This window comes from Caretta caretta, chromosome 1 (assembly GCF_965140235.1).
Source record: "Caretta caretta isolate rCarCar2 chromosome 1, rCarCar1.hap1, whole genome shotgun sequence".
NCBI classification, from domain to species: domain Eukaryota; kingdom Metazoa; phylum Chordata; order Testudines; family Cheloniidae; genus Caretta; species Caretta caretta.
In genome coordinates, this window is record NC_134206.1 from 11,286,577 (window position 1) to 11,306,889 (window position 20,313).

Genomic DNA, 20,313 nt, shown 5'->3' on the forward strand with positions numbered 1-20,313 from the left:
TCCCGCAGCCCCCGTTGGCCTGGAGCGGCAAACCGCGGCCAGTGGGAGCCGTGATCGGCCAAATCTGTGGACACGGCAGGTAAACAAACCGGCCCGGCCCACCAGCAGCTTTCCCTGAACAAGCAGGGACCCTAGTTTGAGAACCGCTGCCTTAGACTATGTGTCCGGGGTCTGCTAGTGCAACGACTATCCCAAGCCTATCAAGATGCAAGAGGCAATTGCAGCAACTTTGAACCAAATGCACAGCTGGCAAAGTGGTTTACATCTGGATGTAAAAGAGCCTGGCGTGTTTGGCAGAAAGGCTCCAAGCTGTGATTTAGCTGCCTGTTAGCTGGTACGTAGGGAATCAAAACAGGAGGAGCTGGTTTGCTAGCTGAAATGGTGCCACTTCCAAAGGTTACTTAGTCTTTTGTGATTTACCCATTTAACCACTGAGTCTTACTCATAGATGATTTAATTATCATTTAAAAGGGGTGACCCTTCTCTAGAATTATTAATAGACTGTTTCTAAATTGCACCTGATAGAGGAAGGGAGGGAGGAGTTTCATGGCTCACCATGAGATACTTTCTTCTCTTGTTTCTTCTAAAGAAGTCCAGGGTTTTCCACGGTGCTGATCACAACTCACCAATTGTTCTTCTGGTGGAATGGGCAGAACATCAGGAGATGTGAGTTCCAGTCCCGGCTCTGCCATCATTTCACTGCATGACCTATGGGACGACTTCTCAGTGCCTCCATTTACGCAGGTGTAAAATGGATGTAAGGACCAATGGGGGATTATTTCCATTGCTTTATCCTGTAGATTTGTGACTCAAGCAATATGGCTTCCACCACTTTCTTTGAGAGACTCAATCTACAGTCAAGAGACGTACGGGCTAGCGGTCTAAGCATAGGACCAAGAGCCAGAAACACTCGGCACTAGGTCAGGGGTGGCCAACCTGAGCCTGAGAAGGAGCCAGAGTTTACCAATGTACATTGCCAAAGAGCCACAGTCAGCAGCCCCTCATCAGCTCCCCCCCACCCTGCTCCCAGCGCCTCCCGCCCACTGGCAGCCCCACCGATCAGCGCGTCCCCCTCCCTCTCCACACCTCCCGATTAGCTGTTTTGTGCAGGAAGCTGAGGCGGGGATGGGGGAGGAGCAAGGGCACAGTAGGCTCAGGGAAGGGGACGGGAGAGGGTGGAGTGGGGGCAGGGCCTGTGGCAGAGCCAGGGGTTGAGCAGTGAGCAGCCCTGGCATATTGGAAAGGTGGCACCTGTCGCTCCAGCCGCAGAGTCGGTGCCTATACAAGGAGCCGCATATAAACTTCTGAAGAGCCGCATGTGGCTCTGGAGTCACAGGTTGGCCACCCCTGCACTAGGTGATGCTTTCAGAAGAGCCCAAGGTTAAGGCTGCATTGTTTGACATTAAAGATCCCATGGCACTTCTGGTATGAGAAGCGGTTTGCCCTGGTATAACTGGCCAAAACTACATCCTTGTTTCACTTCACCCCCCTACAGTACTGTTGTCCAATACACTGTGTGCCCATTATTCACTGAAGCATTGCACACATCCTGTTGGTTTTGTCACCCTGTTTTTCCCAGCATAACACTTGTCATAAATATAAAGGGAAGGGTAAACACCTTTAAAATCCCTCCTGGCCAGAGGAAAAACCCTTTCACCTGTAAAGGGTTAAGAAGCTAGGATAACCTCGCTGGCACCTGACCGCAATGACCAATGAGGAGACAAGATACTTTCAAAGCTGGAGGGGGGGAGAAACAAAGGGTCTGGGTCTGTCGGTGTGATGCTTTGGCCGGGGACAGAACAGGAATGGAGTCTTAGAACTTAGTAAGTAATCTAGCTAGATATGTGTTAGATTATGATTTCTTTAAATGGCTGAGGAAACAAGCTGTGCTGAATGGAATGGATATTCCTGTTTTTGTGTCTTTTTGTAACTTAAGGTTTTGCCTAGAGGGATTCTCTATGTTTTGAATCTAATTACCCTGTAAGGTATTTACGATCCTGATTTTACAGAGGTGATTCTTTTTTACTTTTTCATCTATTAAAATTCTTCTTTTAATAAACTGAATGCTTTTTTCATTAGTTCTTAAAATCCAAGGGTTTGGGTCTGTGGTCACCTGTGCAAATTGGTGAGGATTTTTACCAAAGCTTCCCCAGGAAGGGGGGTGCAAGGTTTTGGTGAGGATTTGGGGGGGAAAGACGTTTCCAAACAGGCTCTTTCCTAATAAAATAAACCCGGTTAGACATTTGGTGGTGGCAGCAATAAAGTCCAAGGGAAAAAGGAAAATAGTTTGTACCTTGGGGAAGTTTTAACCTAAGCTGGTAAAAGTAAGCTTAGGAGGTTTTCATGCAGGTCCCCACATCTGTACCCTAGAATTTAGAGTGGGGAAGGAACCTTGACAACACTGAACCGCATTTTTGCCTCATCCACCTGACAGTACCTCATTTGTTAGACTGTGAGCTCTTTGGGGCAGGGACTCTCCTTTTCTCTCTGTTTGTACAGTGCCTCTATGATAAGACCCAGCCCAGATTGTGGCCTCTAAGCACTAACTGTGAATAATAACATCTGCTGACCCTCCACCCCAGAGATGGCTGCATTTCAGTGCTGCCATCTGCATAGCAAAGCCTTTGGGATCGATCAGGGTGAAAGACTTTCTGTAAACCTCAGTTGTTGATGTGTCTTTCTGCAAGTCATGCAAAAAAAAACAACATTTTGAAATTCCAAGCAAAATATAGAATGAAACATGGAATTCAGTCAACTCAAATGAAGTCATTTTAAATTTGATTGATCAGCACAACTTAGCATCTTCCCTCTGTGACAGAACGTACCCCGTGTCTACAGCCTAATATCATAATATCATAATCATAATAATCTTTGTTCTAAGAATGCCTTGTGAGGTATCATTTGAAAACTCAGAATTTGCTGGTCAGTATTGTCCTGGTCAAATATGTGTGGCAACTTTGCATGTGAAGTTATAAGATTCCCCTCTGTGATGTTATTAACACATGTTCCAAACCCCACAGTCCTGCCGAGGCAGAAGTCAGCTCTGAAACACTACCACATGAAGAAGAAGGAAGCAAAATTTAATAGTGACATCTACTTCCTGAGCAAATGCATTAAACAAAACATCATCCCCTGAGGTCTCACCATCTATAATGCGCTGACCAGGTAACCAGTCTGTTACGCCTCGCATTTTGCTGTGCTGCTGGGAATTCCTTACCCAGACCTGAAGAAGAGCTCTGTGTAGGGTGACCAGATGTCCCGATTTTATAGGGACAGACACAATATTTGGGGCTTTATCTTATATAGGCACCTATTACCCCCACCAACCCATCCCTGTCCCGATTTTTCACACTTGCTTTCTGGTCACCCTAGCTCTGTGTGGCTCAAGAGCTTGTCTCCCTCACAAACAGAAGTTGGTCCAATAAACTATATTACTCACCCACCATGTCTCTCTAAACAGTGGAAGGAATGTGTGCATGCCTTAATTTAAGCAGTAGAAAACCAAGGAAGTTCAAACAGATGAAAAAAACAGCAGGGTTCATCCTTCCACATGGACTCTTTTTCTCCTGGGGCTCAGCTGGAAATGTGTTTCAAGAGGGGGACTGAAACTACAAAAAGGAGGGATGGACACCCCAAGACACCCCTGTGATGTTGCACTCCATAATGTTTTATGGAAATATGCTTATGAGTGTGAATATGATGTAACTGGAATATGTTTTATGCAAAAGGTCTCTTGTAAGGTATCATTACAAAGGTTATAACCTACTGAATATATTCCTCCTATTTGTATACATGTATCATTCTTGTATCTGAAGCTAGAAATGTGAAGTGTAACTCTGAGGTCATATTGTAATTATGCAAAGTGTGGGCCTTTCATGGTGGTTTAGAATCTTAATGGCTCCCATTGACTAGGACAATTGGTTGTAAATATTTATTTACCTGCAAGCTTTCCTGTGTTTGTGTGAGCCCACCAGGGAAGAATGGAGGCTGGGGTCTCGGAGGACATGTGAACATGTCACCTGATACTGGAATCCATCTTAAACCAGGTGCTTTTCCATTTAGAAGGAGGGGTGGGGACCCAGAGAGACAAAAGATTCCCGCCTTGTGCCAAAGCTATAAAAGGGGGTGGAACAGAACAAAAGGGGCTGCCATCATGAAAACACCCCTGCTTTCCACCTAAGATGTCTGCTGGAGCTGACAAGGACTGTACAAGGGGAAAGGATTTGGCCCAGACTAGGAAGGAGTCTAGTCTGTGAAAGAAGCTTATTGGAACATCTCTGAGGGTGAGATATTACCTGTAAACTGTTTCTTAATGTATTAGGCTTAGACTTGTGTGTTTTTGCTTTATTTTGCTTGGTGACTTACTTTGTTCTGTCTGTTATTACTGGAAACCACTTAAATCCTACTTTTTATACTTATAAAATCACTTTTGTTTATTCATAAACCCAGAGTAAGTGATTAATACCTGGGGGAGCAAACAGCTGGGCACATCTCTTGATCAGTGATATAGAGGGCAGACAATTTATGAGTTTCCCCTGTGTAAGCTTTATACAGAGTGAAAGGGATTTATTTGGGGTTTGGAGCCCATTGGGAGCTGGGTGTCTGGGTGGTGGAGGCAGGTAACCTGCTGAGCAGTTTTTGGTTAAAGCCTGCAGCTTTGGGAGTGTGGATCAGACCTGGGTCTGTGTTGCAGCAGGCTGGCGTGTCTGGCTCAACAAGGCAGGGTTCTGGAGTCCCAAGCTGGCAGGGAAACCGGACTCAGAGGTAATCTCAGCATGTCAGGTGACAGACCCAAGGGGGTCTCTGTGACCGAACCCATCATAACCCTCCTCACACACACACACACACACACCTCATTCTCTGCTCCTGAGAAGACAAAAATAAACAGCCTTTGGACTTTGGGGGAGGAGTCCTGACCTGTAGTAACCATGCTGGAAACATGGCGAGAAATTTTCCTTTTAAACTGTTAGTTTCTTAAACAGATACTGTTAGTTTCTTAAATAGATACTGGTAAGCATTTTATCTTTATTTTTCTTGTAACCATTTCTGACTTGTCTACTTCATTACTTGTACTCAAAATCTCTCTCTTTGTAGGTAATAAACCTGTTTTACTGTTTTATCTAATCCAATGAGTTTCATTTGGAATGTCTGGATACTCTATTTAAAATAATAAAGTGGCATATTATTCCCTTAGAGGAATAAGAGACTTAATATATTTGCACTGCCCAGGAGAGGGCTGGGCAGTACAGGATGTACATTTCTGGGGGGAGCTCCAGGACTGGGGGTGTGGGAGGGTGCAGGCAGAGGTGAAAGTAAGCCGGTACACCCCAGTACGGCGTACCGGCAAGAGCCGGTGCGCTGCACCGGGATGGATCGGCTTCCCAAGACGCTATTTAAAGGGCCTGCAGTGGCTGGAGCCCCCAGCCCTTTAAATTGCTGCCAGAGCCCTGGGGTAGTGGCGGCAGGGCCGGGGTGGTGATTTAAAGGGCCCGGGGCGGTAGCAGTGGCTGAGCCCTGGGCCTTTTAAATCGTCCCCGGAGCCCCGCCGCCACTTCCCCAGGGCTCGGGCAGGCTCCGGGGATGATTTTAAAGGGCCCAGGGCAGTAGTGGCGGCCGGAGCCCTGTCCCCGGATCCCTGCTGTTGGAGCCCCAGGGGAAGCGGTGGTGGGGCTCTGGGAATGATTTAAAGGACCCAGGGCTCCGGCCACCGCTACTGCCCAGGGCCCTTTAAACCGCTGCCAGAGCCCCCGGCTGCTGTTGTTACCCGGGGTGGGGGAAAGGAGGCACGTGCCGGTACAGGGTGGGCCGGGGCTGGCTTTGTCCTCCCTCAGCCCCACCCCTTCTGCCCAAGGCCCCGCCCCTTCCGGGGGCCAGAGCCGTCCCCAGCCCAGCCCTGTACCAGTGAGTCCCTAGACTTACTTTCACCCCTGGGTGCAGGATAACCGAGGCTGGTGAGAGAGGGTGTAGCTGGCAGGCTGCAGTTACACACAGACACTCAGGGTGTGACCTGCATGCTGGAAGGCTCTTTGTGAGCAGCCCAGGTGGGAACTCCTATAGCAAGGCATTGTAAGGCAGCGACACAGCCCCCCACTAGTCTGGATTGTACCCCTGGAATGTCACACCCTCACTCTCTTCTCTACTGTACTGACCTGGAGGAGAGGCGGGGACACTGACCTTGGAGCCAGGAGACTTTCGTTCTGTTGTGGCTCTGGCACTGATCTGCTTTGGGCAAGTCAGTTCACCTCTGCATGCCTCAGTTTCCCCTCCTGTCCTTTGCCTATTTACACGGTAAGGTCTTTGAGGCAGAGACTGGCTCTCACTGTGTACAGGGCCGAGCACAACAGGGTCCCAGTCATGGTTGGGACCCAGGGGTGGGCAATCAGAGCAGCTGTTGGACTGCTGTGCCACTTGGGGTTTTTTCCGCCCTCTCGACTGAGTGGCCAGCAGGGTGCCAAAAACGTTTGCTGCCCTCGCCAGCAGAATGGCTGGGGCTGCCCTTGTTGGGACTGCTAGCTGCTATTGTAATGTCTATTATAATAAAGTTGAAAAAGGGCATGTTCTCACGCTGCCTTTCCAAACAAACCGCGAGAAGCAATGCAGCTGAGGTGCATATTTTATATGGAAGCACCGGATTGTTCACCCTGGGCCAGATCCTGAGTTGGTTCAAATCCGCATGGCTCTGCTGAAGTCCATGGAGCTATGGGATTTACACCTGCTGAGAAGTTGGTGAAATCTGAACATCAGCCCACGGCTGATGTCGAAGGCCCAAGCTTCTCCTTCCCTGTAAGAACAGGGTGGCCTCTAGGATGTGGATTGTCCTGGGTAAGGAAGATGCAGTGGGTGGCAAACAACCAATCTTGAGTCTCAACAGTCACAGATTCCAGATCTCCAAATCTTGGGGTTTGGGTCTCAGGATTTGGTTTGGTTTTATGGGGAGAGTATGGGGTGGGGTTTGCTGGCTGGGAACAATATGCAAATGTTGCTCTTGGGTTTTAAAAGAAAGAGGACAACCCTTCTGCACCCCCCAGCCACTGGTTATGGAGCGAAACTGCAGTATCTGAGTGTGTTCTCTGAACAACCGAGTTCAGAAATCATGGTTGTTGCTATGAAGGGTATTGAATGCCCCAAAACTTTGTTAATCAGAGATCAGGTTGCTCTGTGGTACCTCATGCCCTTCCAAAATGTGGAGTGGCTAAACCTAAATTTCTGAAATAAGAAGTGAAGGTGCATGCCACCTCCACAATGTGACCAAGTCCTCTTTGAGCCATGCCCCAGCACTCCAATAACACACATACTAAGAGTCTCCACTTACAGATGCTATAGAATACTTGGGCATTCAGCACCATGGGCACTGTAGGACAAAGTCCAACACCTTCGCTTCGCTAAGGCAGAGCTCGGGCTTAGGTCAGGTGTCACACACAGGAGCTACATACACTCAACCCCGAGCCTACTCCACACAAACACCCCAGCCTTGCTAAATGCCACCACCCTGTGACATGGTCATATAAACCCCGCAGTAGCATGGAAGGGGTTAAGGAGCTGCTTTGGGCTGGAGTGGTCCCCCCTGCCATACTGGCAAATCATGCCAGGACTGGAGGAGGAGTTAAAAGGACAGAACTCCGCTGAGATGGGGGTAACCTTGTGGAGCTTCTCCAGCCCTGGAGAGAGGACTGACATCCTGCAGCCCCCTGTCCTCGCAGAAAGGAGGTGCAGAACCCCTGAGCTGAAGGGGGAAAAGGACTGAGACGTGCACGGCAATCCCAGTGGACTCTGAAGTGGGCCGTGGTACTCGCGCAGCCCCCTCTGAAGTAAGAGAGGCTCATAGCCTGGAGGGAGATGCTCACAGGTTTTTCTTTACCTTTCTTTTGCTTAACCCCGCTTGCTGAGTGTGAGCTGTTCTGTGATTTCAGCTGGGACCCTGAGAGGAGATGAGAAGGTTGAGAGGCCTTAGCTGGAGAATTAAGCACTGGCCTGGTAGAAAGACACCCTGAAACACCTGCCAGGATGAGAGATTCACTGGGCTCGTGTGCACGCTTCCCATGTAGCCCAAGGGGGGGCGCTCTACCACAAATGAGTCATGACATGCCTCTTCACCCTTGCCCTTGGGATTCCTTCTGAAGCATTGCCTTCAGCTACCCCTCACTAAGCCCCAGCAACCACTGTCAGGTCTGCCACCAGGCTGCTGACAATCCCCATGGCAAGAAGATACCCTGGTAGATCTCTACATACACAACCTACAGAATGAGGCATATATGATCTCTCAAGGCACATGTGCACTTCTCAGTCGCAGTCACATCTGTGTCCAGCTGCTCCAAGTAATCCCATTCAGCACAGCTACTCTTCACACGGCCAGCATAGCTAGAGTGCATGCAAACAAATGCTAGAATTCAAATCTGTAGAACGCCACAAACCATGGCATGTTCTCTTAGTCCTTCCTCATATCTACATGTAGCAGAGTCATAGATTTTATGTCAGTGATCTCCTGTATATCACAGGCCAAAGAATTTCACCCAGGCGTTCCCATATTGAGCCAGTAACTTATAATGATTAAAGCATCTTCCAGAAAGGCATCTGGTCTTGATTTGAAGACATCAAGAGACAAGAATCCACCACTTCCCTTGGTAGTTTAAGTTTTGCATCCCTCTTACTGAACCCTTCCCAGTGGTTATTGCCAGCTCCAGGGGGGCAGAGTTAAGGTTACACTGCGACCTTAACTTTCTATTTCCTGGTTTTCAGGCATTTTTAAGTTTAGTCACGCTCCACATTTTGGAAGGGCACAAGGCACCATTGCGCAACCTGAGCTCTGCACAAACAAAGTTTGAGGGCATTTTCTATGGGTGAAGCTGGGATTGAATGGCTACAGCATGTCCCCTTGAGTCGCCCAGTTACTATGACAACAGAGTGCCTGGAAACCCTCTTGCTGCACATGTACATTTGGCGCCGTTTCGTTCACACAGACCGGGAGTGACAAACTTACCCTTAATAACTTTTTCACCATGGCTTCTCCAAGGGAACTGTGGGGGACCATGCAGTAGTTGAAGTACACCCTGAATGACTGAGACCAATGTGGGAAGGATCAAAGCCGTAGCTAAAGCCCCAGGTGTGCGCAAAACACAGAAAAAAGTTTTTAAGAATAAGATGATTTTGTAAAATGCTGTTTGCTTGCAGGGGCTGCACCTCAGGAAGCCCTTGATCAAATGACCCCAAATTTGGATCACTAACCCTAGCCCCCATGAGGTGTGGCAAATTTCAAGACAATCCACTTCAGCATGTGGCTTGTAGAGCACTTAGAATAGTCCAACTTTCAAGAGGTAGCAACCCTCAACCTTAACTGCAACAGAGCTGGTACTCTGCTATAATATGGTTACGGATGGGGGGGATTGGAATGAAGGTGTAAATTAGAGAAGATCAGGGTTGGAAGAGACCTCAGGAGGTCACCCAGTCCAACCCCCTGCTCAAAGCAGGACCAACCCCAACTAAATCATCCCAGCCAGGGCTTTGTCAAGCTGGGCCTTAAAAACCTCTAAGGGTGGCGATTCCACCACTTCCTTAGGTAACTCATTCCAGTGCTTCACCACCCTCCTAGTGAAATAGCTTTTCCTAATATCCAACCTAGACTTCCCCCACTGCAACTTGAGACCATTGTTCCTTGTTCTGTCATCTGCCACCACTGAGAACAGCTGAGCTCCATCCTCTTTGGAACCCCCCCCTTCAGGTAGTTGAAGGCTACTATCAAATCCCCCCTCACTTTTCTCTTCTGCAGACTAAATAAGCCCAGTTCCCTCAGCCTCTCCTTGTAAATCATGTGCCCCAGCCCCCTAATCATTTTTGTTGCCCTCCGCTGGACTCTCTCTAATTTGTCCACATCCTTTCTGTAGTGGGGGGCCCAAAACTGGACGCAATACTCCAGATGTGGCCTCACCAATGCCGAATAGAGGAGAATAATCACTTCCCTTGATCTGCTGGCAATGTTCCTACTAATACAGCCCAATATGCCATTAGCCTTCTTGGAAACAAGGCCATGCTGTTGACTCATATTCAGCTTCTCGTCCACTGTAATCCCCAGGTCCTTTTCTGGCTATTCAGTCCCCAGCCTGTAGCAGTGCATGGGATTCTTCCATCATAAGTGCAGGATTCTGCACTTGTCCTTGTTGAACCTCATCCGATTTCTTTTGACCCAATCCTCCAATTTGTCCAGGTCACTTTGGACCCTACCCCTACCCTCCAGCATATCTACCTCTCCCCCCAGCTTAGTGTCATCCGCGAACTTGCTAAGGGTGCAATCCATCCCATCATCCAGATCATTAATAAAGATGTTGAACAAAACTGGCCCCAGGACAGACCCCTGGGGCACTCTGCTTGATACCGGCTGCCAACTAGACATCAAGCTGTTGATCACCACCCATTGAGCCTGACGATCAAGCCAGCTTTCTATCCACTTTATAGTCCATTCATCCAATCCATACTTCTTTAACTTGCTGGAAAGAATACTGTGGGAGACCGTATCAAAAGCTTTGCCAAAGTCAAGGTATATCACGTCCACTGGGCTGGCTAGTTTTATTCTGTCTTCTCAACAGTAAGTCAGGAGTACTGGCGGAAAATATTGTACACTTGTATACTTTGTGGTCCTCTACCTCACAAAGGGGAATTCACCTCATGCCACCTAATTGTCTTGAAAGTCTCAAAATCCTTTAAGCCTCCCAATGCCCCCATGAGCTCTAGGCATTATCATTGCCATGATCCAGAAGCAGAGGGCCAAAGTGTAACTGACTTAGCCAAGGCCATGGATTGTATCGCTCCTCCCTTTGACAACATTGAAGAGTAGGTTAAAAAACCATGCAAACAAAGGCTGAGAGTATCAGAGCCACCTGAGATGCCCAAATTCCATTAAAGTCAATGGGAACTGAGCATCCCCTAGGCAATTTTGAAAATCTCAGCTTCCTCCCCCTCAAAGTTGCACATTTTAAGTGGTTATTGCCTGGGATGGGATCAAAGCTTGAGGAGGGTTTTAATGCTAGGGCTCCACTCACTTCAGAAATGAATTCAGCCTCCACTTAGAGAATTTTGTCCCCTGAATTCATTCTGGTGGTAACGTCCTCTTTGTTTAAATCTCTCCCTTCCAATACATCAAAATGTTGGTAGTTGGTTACTGAAGGCAAAAACCCTGAGAGACTGAATTCCTCAAATGAATCACAATTAAATGGGAGAGGAAAACAGATTAACAAGAAATCTTTTAACTTGTTTTCAAACCAAATATTGACCTTGGCCCGTGTCAGTTCAAACCACCCTCCTATTTTCTGCTCACTGTTTTTCTGCCACTCTGCCATTTTTCCTTTTACTTAACTTTCCCACCCTTTCGCCCTGCTAGTGGAATTTTTTTAATCACCTTTTCCAGATATTTATCTGCCTTTGGCACCATTTTTCAACCCGTTCTGACAACATAATATGGATCCTTTGCTTTTCAATGAAACCAAAGGAGTTTCTCTGGATGTACAATAAAAGCAAGCTATTATTCATTGAACACATTCTCAAGGGCTTGGCTGAAGGCCTAAAGGTAAATACACAATGTATTACGCAAACCAGCAACCCTAAATTTTGTGTCACTAGACAAGCAAAATAACACCTGCTTCTTTACTTGTTTTATTATATTTAATCTTATTGTATTACTGTTTTATCTATTTTTATAAGCAGGTGAAGTGATGAGACTTTAAAAATAAGTGGCATTTTTCTTCTAAAGTTCCCCAGGTGCTGAAAGGATGCACGCTGTATCCTGCATTTCTGAATAAGCCCTTCAACATTATTATTAGAATTAATTACTTGTATTAAGATAGGAATCCTCATAATAGACTGGGACAGCATTATGCTGGGTGCTATACAAACATAGAACTAGAAGATGGCCCCTGCCCCAAGGAGCTTACAGTCTAGGGATATAGCTACACTTAAAACACTGTTGCAGCTGCATTGCTGTAGTGTTTTAGTGTGGACACTACCTACACTGACAGGAGGGGTTCTCCATCGGCATAAGTAATCCACCTCCCCAAGAGGTGGTAGCTAGGTCTAGCTAGACCTAGCACAGTCTACACCAGGGGTTAGGTTGGCGTAGCTATGGCTCTTGGGGTGTGGATGTAGCTGTACCGATGTAAATTTCTTGTGTAGATCAGGCCTAAGTGTAGATAAGAGACAACAGATGGATAGAGAGAGATGGGGGAGTACAGGGTAACAATGAGACACCACTGGTCAGCATGACAGGCGGTGGTCTCAGCATACCAGCAGCCTAACTGTTGTCAGGTGTTTAATAGACATCATGGAAAAGGAGAATTTTAAGAAGGGCTGTGGAGTAGGACAACAAGTTAGTTTTGCAGATATTTATAGGGAGAACCTCCCAAGCTTAAGGGCACCATGGGAGAAAGCACAAAGGTGCTTGTTTAAAATTTAACATGTGGGCAATTGTGACAGTCTGTACCCTTGTGTTTTACCAGCCTACGATAAACTTTGTACAAAGTATGCGTTGTGAAGTATCATTTGAAAGCTCATAATCTGCTGAACGTTATTGTCCTGGTAAATATGTGTGGAAGGTACTGGGTGGGCAGTACAAGAAGCACATTTCTGGAGACAAATTTGGGACTGGGAAGTTTCTGGTGTCACTCTGAAATATAATTCAGGAATAGCTGGCGAAGAGCACTCATTTAACTCAGCTAGAATAATTTACATGCTAGAGGCTGGCTGTGAGAAGGCTGGGAGTGGTTGTTCTCACAGCAAAGCAGTGTAAAAGGCACCCCAGGTTGTAGAATTGAGGGGACACAGCTGTCCATCAGTCCAGATTGTACTCTGGGGAATGTCACCGCGATGAATATCATAGGTTGAATGAGAGATGATAAGTAGGGTGAGGATAGGTCTTGAAAGTGAAGACAAGTAGCTTATGTTAGATAGACAAGGGGGAGCTAGCTGAGGGTGACTGGCCACTTCCTTAAGAGTCTTCTACAGACAATCCCAAAGAAAACGATAGCAGCCTTAGCCTGCCTGCACTGGAATCACACTAAAAATACATATGCTGTTAAAGATGACTGCAAAGGAGGTGGGAGCGGGCCATGCTTTTTTTTTTTTTTTAATGCAGTTGGTGGGAGGACCTGCTTTTTTCTTGTTACTTTAGCAATATCAAATCATGTCTTGCACATGCCATTGCAGGGCCACGAGAACCGGGATGTCAGCTCTTGCAGCCACTAATCGATTTACATGGGTGTTGAATCAAAATCTTTCCTTCCAGCTGTGTGTCAGCTTGAGTTAAACAGTCTGAATAACAATCACTTCCCCTCTTTGTTAACCAGGTTTCATTTGTATGGCATCCAATATCTACCAGGCACTTAGGCGGCCCTTATCACCATGGTACCCAAGTGTAGAGCCCTGCAAATCTGCCGATAACCGCGTACCATGTTTGCAGATAGTGGATTGGACGTGGATACAAATTTTGTATCCATGCGAGGCTCTTCCTGAGCGCCTCAGTCATCAATAGATTTTATCCTCACAACACCCCTGTGAGGCAGGAAAGTATTATCCTCATTGCACAGATGGGGACTTGAGAATGGAGAGATAAAGGGGGATATTTTCAAAGGCGTGAATCAGAGTTATGTACCCAACTCCCAGTGACTTTCAGTGGGTATTTGGTGCCTAATTGTCCTCTGTGCCTTTGGAAATCTCTCCCAAGGAAGCACATAGAAAACCTGTGACTGAGTCAAACCCACATCTCCCGAGTCGCAGTCCTGTGCCCAGTTGTCAACTAGACAACCCTTCCTCCCATTGTTTAAGGATTTTGGTAATCTTGTCACTTTCCCAGTTGTCCACACAGTCTTCCGGGGGGGAAGAGATCTAAGGTCCCAGTCCTGCAAGGGTGCACTAGGTGGGCAGAGAGCTATGACTGTATGGAGACCCAGTAGAGTCATGGGAGCTCTGCAGTGGAGTCCACCTGAGCAGAGGTTAGTGCAAGATGAGGACCCACGCACTGTAAATGCCAGAAGGGAATTCACTGAAAGAAATAATTTGATCAGGTTATTAATAAATAACTATCTAGTTCAATTCCATTACACGCTCCTGGTATCATTCTTCTTGGGGAACAAGGCAAGCCGGGGAACTATAGACCAGTCAGCCTAACTTCAATACCTGGAAAGATACTCGAACCATCAATATTAAATGGTCAACTTGTAAGTACCTAAACAATAGGGTTCTAAGGAATAGCCAGCATAGATTTTTTCAAGAACAAAACCTGCCAACCAACCGAATTTCCTTCTTTGACAGGGTTACAAGCCTAGCAGATAGGAGGGAAACAGTAGACATGGTATATGTTTATTTTAGTAAGGTGTCTGACACAGTCCCATGTAACATTTTCATAAGCAAACTAGGGAAGTGTGGTCTAGACGAAATAATATAACATTGGTGCACAGCTGATTGAAAGACTGAACTCAGAGACAGGTTTCAGAATGGTAGCCATGTTAGTCTGTAACAGCAAAAACAATGAGGAGGACTTGTGGCACCTTAGAGACTAACAAATTTATTTGGGCATAAGCTTTCATGGGCTAAAACCCACTTCATCGGATGCATGGAGTGGAAAATATAGTAGGCAGGTATATAAACACAGTACACAAAAAGATGGGAGTTGCCTTACCAAGTGGGGGGTCAGTGCTAACAAGACAATTCACTTAAAGTGGAAGTGGGCTATTCTCAACAGTAGAATACCAAGGGAGAAAAAAAATCACTTTTGTAGTGGTAATGAGGCCAATGTAATCAGGGTGGCCCATTTCAAACAGTTGACAAGAAGGTGTGAATAACAGTAGGGGGAAATTAGTATGGGGGAAATTAGTTTTTGTAGTGACCCATCCACTCCCAGTCTTTATTCAGACCTAATTTGATGGTGTCAAGTTTGCAAATTAATTCCAGTTCTGCAGTTTCTCGTTGGAGTCTGTTCAAATTAGGCTGTTAGCGTGAATCACAAACTAAACATGAGTCACCTAGCCCTTCCTGTTTTAGCCCATGAAAGCTTATGCCCAAATAAATTTGTTAGTCTGTGAGGTGCCACAAGTACTCCTTATTGTTTGAACTCAGAGAGTAGCTCTCAAGGGTTCACTGGGAGAGCATATCTAGTGGGATCCCGCAGGGGTCACTCATAGGTCCAATATTAGTCAATATTTTTATTACTAACTTGGATAATGGAGTGGAAAGTATGCTTATAAAATCTGAGAATGACACCAAGCTGAGAGGGATGGAAGCACTTTGGAGAACAGTATTAGAATTCAAAATGACCGTGACAAATTAAAGAATTAGTCTGACCGGTCAGACCAATCATCTTAATTTTGTTACCTAGAAAGATAATGGAGCAAATAATCAAAAAATCAATTTGTAAGCACCTAGAAGATAAGGTGATAAGTGACAGTCAACATGGATTAGTCAAAGAACAAATCATGTTAAACCAACTTAATATCCTTCTTTGACAGGATAACAAGCCTTGTAATAAGAAGAGGAGGACTTGTGGCACCTTAGAGACTAAACAATTTATTTGAGCATAAGCAAGGTGCCACAAGTCCTCCTCTTCTTTTTGCGAATACAGACTAACACGGCTGTTACTCTGAAGCCTTGTAATATATCTTAACTTTAGCTTAAGGCTTTTGATACCATCTCATATGACCTGCTCATATACAAACTAAGGAAATATAACTTAGATGAACCTACTGTAAGGTGGGTGCATAACTGGTTGGAAAAGCATACTCAAAGAGCCATTATCAATGGTTCACAGTCAAGCTGGAAGGGGATATTAAGTGGGGTCCCACAGGAATCTGTCCAGCGTCCAGTTCTACTCAATATCTTCATAAATGATTTGTATAATGGCACGGAGAATCAAACTTATAGTCTGCAGATGATATCAAGCTGGGAGGGGTTGCAAGCGCTTTAGAAGACAGGATTAGAATTCAAAATGATCTTGACAAACTGGTAAAGTGGTCTGAAATAAATGCAATGAAATTCAGTAAGGACAAATGCAAAGTACTACACTTAGGAAGGAATAATCAATGGCACAAATACGTAGTGGGAAATAACCGCCTAGGCAGGAGTACTGCAGAAAAGGATCTGGCTGCTAGCATGAATCATAAACTAGACATGAATCACATAGCCCTTCCTGTTTCAATTTCAAACTTACTTCTCCGGGAAAGCTCAACTCAGTCACAGCATCTAGTTCGTAAATGAAATTCCTGGGCTTTATCCCCATTTATGCTATAACCCCTTTTCACTGCTCTGGCAGTATACTGGGGGCTTGAAGTGGGAGTAAATTGCACCTGCACCCACTTTAAAGCATTGTAATACCACCAGAATGGTGTAAAGGGGGTTTAATGTAAAGGAAAATTAAACCCCTTTTGGGTTTTTTGCCCAGTTTTGTATGTCATTTGATCATTAAGAGAAAGAGCTCACGGTGGCCAGGATTAGTGTCAGAATGCAATGTACACTTAAAGACACAGCAGCTCATTTTTACAAAAGCAAGAAATATGTTTCAAATGCTGGGAGTACCGTTTGTTACACATATTTAATTGCTGAAAGGAAGATAGAACAAGCAAGCTGGATTTCTAGTAAAACATGAAAGCACCAAAGTATATTCACATTTCCACAGGTACGTGAGGTGCTGGGAGCCCTTTATCCCATAGATTCCTCATGGGAAGCAAGGGTGCACTGAAACACTTCTTCAAAAGCATCCAGAAAAGGCTCAGTGATTTCATCAACTGTGACATGTCTCTGGAGTTCTTCGCTCAGGGAGGTGACACCTGTCCCTTCGAGTCCACAAGGAACAATGTGATCAAACCACGTAAGGTCTGTGCAGCAGTTCAGTGCCAGACCATGAGAGGTTATATGCCTTCCACAATGGACACCTGAAAAGCAAACCATACATGTCACCTCGTTCAGTGCCATGAACCACACACCACCCCTTCCCCAAAGTCATCTTAAATGTCAGATTCCAAGGCCAGAAGGGACCATCGTGATCATCTAGGCTGACCTGTACAACACAGGCTGTAGCAGTTCCCCCAAATAACCTCTAGATCAGATCTTTCAGAAAAACATCCAATGCTTTAAAAATTACCACATAGGTTGCCCAGCTGATGAGACAACAGGGCTGTGGTGCTTATCATAGCTTATCACATACCACAGTTTATCCCATTCACCAATACCGTCGCAATATTCCCTTGTACTCCCCCACCATCTGCTGACTGCATCTGTTATCTCGTCTTACACTTCAACTGCAAGTTCTTTGGGGGCAGACACCCGTCTATCTGTACTGTAATTGTGACTGGGGTTCCCAGGCCCTATTACAATACCAATTGTAAATAACAGTAAGTAAGATAGCTCAGGACACTGGGTTCATTGTTATTGCAGAGACATGCATGCACGGTGTGCAGTCCCTCATGAGGAAGTGAAATGCTTGTAAATATCTACTTGTTAGCCAAGAAAATCCTGCCTATTCGCAGGCTTGGCTCTGGTAGCGAATGAGGACAAAGGACAGCATGATGTGCAGTTTTTCACAGTCATACATAGTAGATTCCTGATCTACATAGTAGATTCCTGATTCCAGTAGATTCCTACTGTGACCGTTGTTTATAGAGAATCATAGAGCTTTTCAGTAGCAGAAAATTTCCAGGAATTATTAAGGCCCACATCCTGAAAGATTTACACATGTGCACAATTTTAGTCAGAGGAGTAATCCAATGAGATTACACACATGAGCAATGGTACACACGTGCATAAATCTTTCCAGGAATGAGGCATAAAAGTGTTGCTTCTAGTGATTTACAAGTAACCCCTAAAATCATTAGAATTGAGATTAGCATGGGTGGGGGGGAATCTATTATTCCACTGTGTGGACTGCCTTTAGCCACACTTCATGTATAATCTGTTCACTCTACCTGCTATTTTCCATGGATCTTTCACACAGCAACACATGAAAGGAGAAGCAGTTTAATATAGGCATACTGCCTTGTCTCTGCTAGAAAGGATCTGCCAGTGTAACTATACTGGCAAACTATCTTAGTGGAGGTGCCGTTTATACTAGGAAAAGAGTGCATTTGCTGGTATAACTTATACCAGTTCCCTAAATGAAATAAACTATATCACCAAAAGCATGTTGTATAACTGCATCTACACTTATGGTTTTGCCACCACTAACAGGTCAGTTATGGGGTGTGATTTTTTCCATGCTTGATGACATAGCTACACTGGCAAAAATTTTAAGGGTAGACCAGGCCTACGCTAGGAGCTATACGGTCAAAAACCTCTAGTGTGGACATATTTATATTGGTATAAAAGTGCCTACTGGATTTCCCTGACTGGGATAAACGATACCAGTATAAACACAGTTATAACTGTGTCTACACTACCGCTTTACTGGCATATCTACGTTAGTAGAAAAACTCACCCCAAACCAACACAGCAATGCCAGTAAGACTCATTAGAGCAGACCAGGTGAGGCAGAAAAGCATGGCCCTGATCCTGCACTGAAAACCACATGGGTGGATCCCTGCATCCACGATGAGCCCCACTGGAGTCTGTGGGGTTCACTGCAGCATCAGGGCTTGTGATCATAAAACCACAAACACTGGTGGGGCACTTGGGCAGGTGCAAAACCTGAAACTATCCTTAACTCACTCAAGGTCGCTCAGCCCCATCTCCTGCCAACTTCCCAGGAGCTCCCCAAGTCTCCACCTCTCTTCCTGCCTCCTCCCCAGGGACCCCTCACTCCCCACCTCTCTCCTGCCCCCCATATTCCCCTCACCTGCTTCCTGCCTCCTCCCCAGGGACCCTGAGCCCCCCCACCTCTCTCTTGCCCCCACCCCTCCTCCTGCCTCCTCCCCAGGGACCCCAAGCTCCCCACATCCCCCACCTCTCTCCTGCCCCCCATGTCCCCTCACTCCCTTCCTGCCTCCTCCCCAGGGACCCTGAGTCCCCCCACACCCTCCACCTCTCTCCTGCCCCCCATGTTCCCCTCACTCCCTTCCTGCCTCCTCCCAGGGACCCCGAGCCCCCCCACATCCCCACCTCTCTCCTGCCCCCCCATGTTCCCCTCACTCCCTTCCTGCCTCCTCCCCAGGGACCCCCAGCCCCCCCACACCTCTCTCCTGCCCCCCATGTTCCCCTCACTCCCTTCTTGCCTCCTCCCCAGGGACCCCGAGCCCCCCCACAACCCCACCTTTCTCCTGCCCCCCATGTTCCCCTCCTCACTCCCCTCCTGCCTCCTCCCCAGGGACCCCGAGCCCCCCCCCACACCCCCGACCTCTCTCCTGCCCCCCATGTTCCCCTCCTCACTCCCCTCCTGCCTCCTTCCCAGGGACCCCGAGCCCCCCCCCACAACCCACCTCTCTCCTGCCCCCCATGTTCCCCTCCTCACTCCCTTCCTGCCTCCTCCCCAGGGACCCTGAGCCCCCCCCCCACCCGCGACCTCTCTCCTGCCCCCCATGTTCCCCTCCTCACTCCCTTCCTGCCCCGGGACCCCCCGAACCCCGCACTCCTCCCACCCCCCCTGCTGCCCCCCATGTCCCCGTCCCGGCGCTCACCCACGGCGCAGAGCTTGCGGCCCCGCAGCCACACGCCGGTGTAGGGCGGCGGCCGGGCGGCGGCGGCGGGCAGGCCCAGGCGGCGGCAGAGGCCCAGCGCCGCGGCCTCCAGCGCCCCGACGTAGGCGCGCAGCGAGAGGCCGAGGTGCCGCAGGTCCAGCACCGGGTAGGCCAGCAGCTGGCCCGGGCCGTGGAAGGTGAGCAGCCCGCCGCGCGCCGCCCGCCGGAACTCGGCGCCCAGCGCCCGCAGCCGCCGCTCCTCGGCCGCCGGGTCCGGGGCGCCCCGCAGCCCGCGCGTGTACACGGGCCCCGCCGGCTCGGAGAGCAGCAGCCAGCCCGCCGCGCCCGGCCCGGGCCCCGGCCCCGGCCCCGGCCCCGCCGCCGCCCGCTGCCGCCCCACGCAGCGCTCCTGCGCCGCCAGCGACTCCGCGTAGGCCAGGCGGCCCAGCCGCAGCAGCCGCACCGCCGGCCGGGCCCGCATCGCCCCGCCGCTGCCTGGGGGGGCGCGGGGAGGGGTCACGGGGGGCGACTCGAGGCGGGGCTGGGAGTGAGGTGAGGCGGGGTGGGTAGGGGTCAGCAGCAGGGGAATGTACGGGGGGGAGGGCAGGGTGGGGTGGGGGAAGGCAGGGTGGGGTAGGGGTGAGAGGCGCGTAGGGGAAGGCAGGGTGGGGTGGGGTGGGGTGAGATGTAGGGTAGGGGAAGGTGTAGGGTTGGGTGGGGTGAGAGGCGGGGTAGGGGT

The 20,313-nt window shown here is 48.1% G+C and overlaps 1 protein-coding gene and 1 long non-coding RNA gene across 5 annotated transcripts in view; one reads left to right on the forward strand and one right to left on the reverse strand.

The window, feature by feature from the left end:
* Positions 1–14,323: 14,323 nt before the first annotated feature.
* Positions 14,324–20,120, reverse strand: LIPT2 (lipoyl(octanoyl) transferase 2). The gene is made up of 2 exons (XM_048838974.2): positions 19,575–20,120; positions 14,324–16,901 (listed from the first exon to the last, which is right to left on the reverse strand). The coding sequence occupies exons 1-2, from the start codon at positions 20,053–20,055 to the stop codon at positions 16,669–16,671; spliced, it is 714 nt and encodes a 237-aa protein (XP_048694931.2). The 5' UTR covers positions 20,056–20,120; the 3' UTR covers positions 14,324–16,668.
* LOC125631784 (uncharacterized) overlaps positions 19,683–20,313 on the forward strand; it is a 32,513-nt gene continuing 31,882 nt past the window's right edge. For 2 of the 4 annotated variants that reach the window (XR_007355061.2, XR_012667241.1), the window contains exon 1: positions 19,685–19,771. This is a non-coding gene — a long non-coding RNA (uncharacterized LOC125631784). Of the gene's footprint in view, positions 19,772–20,313 lie in introns of all 4 variants that reach the window. The other 2 variants (XR_007355066.2, XR_007355062.2) reach the window with 2 other exon arrangements.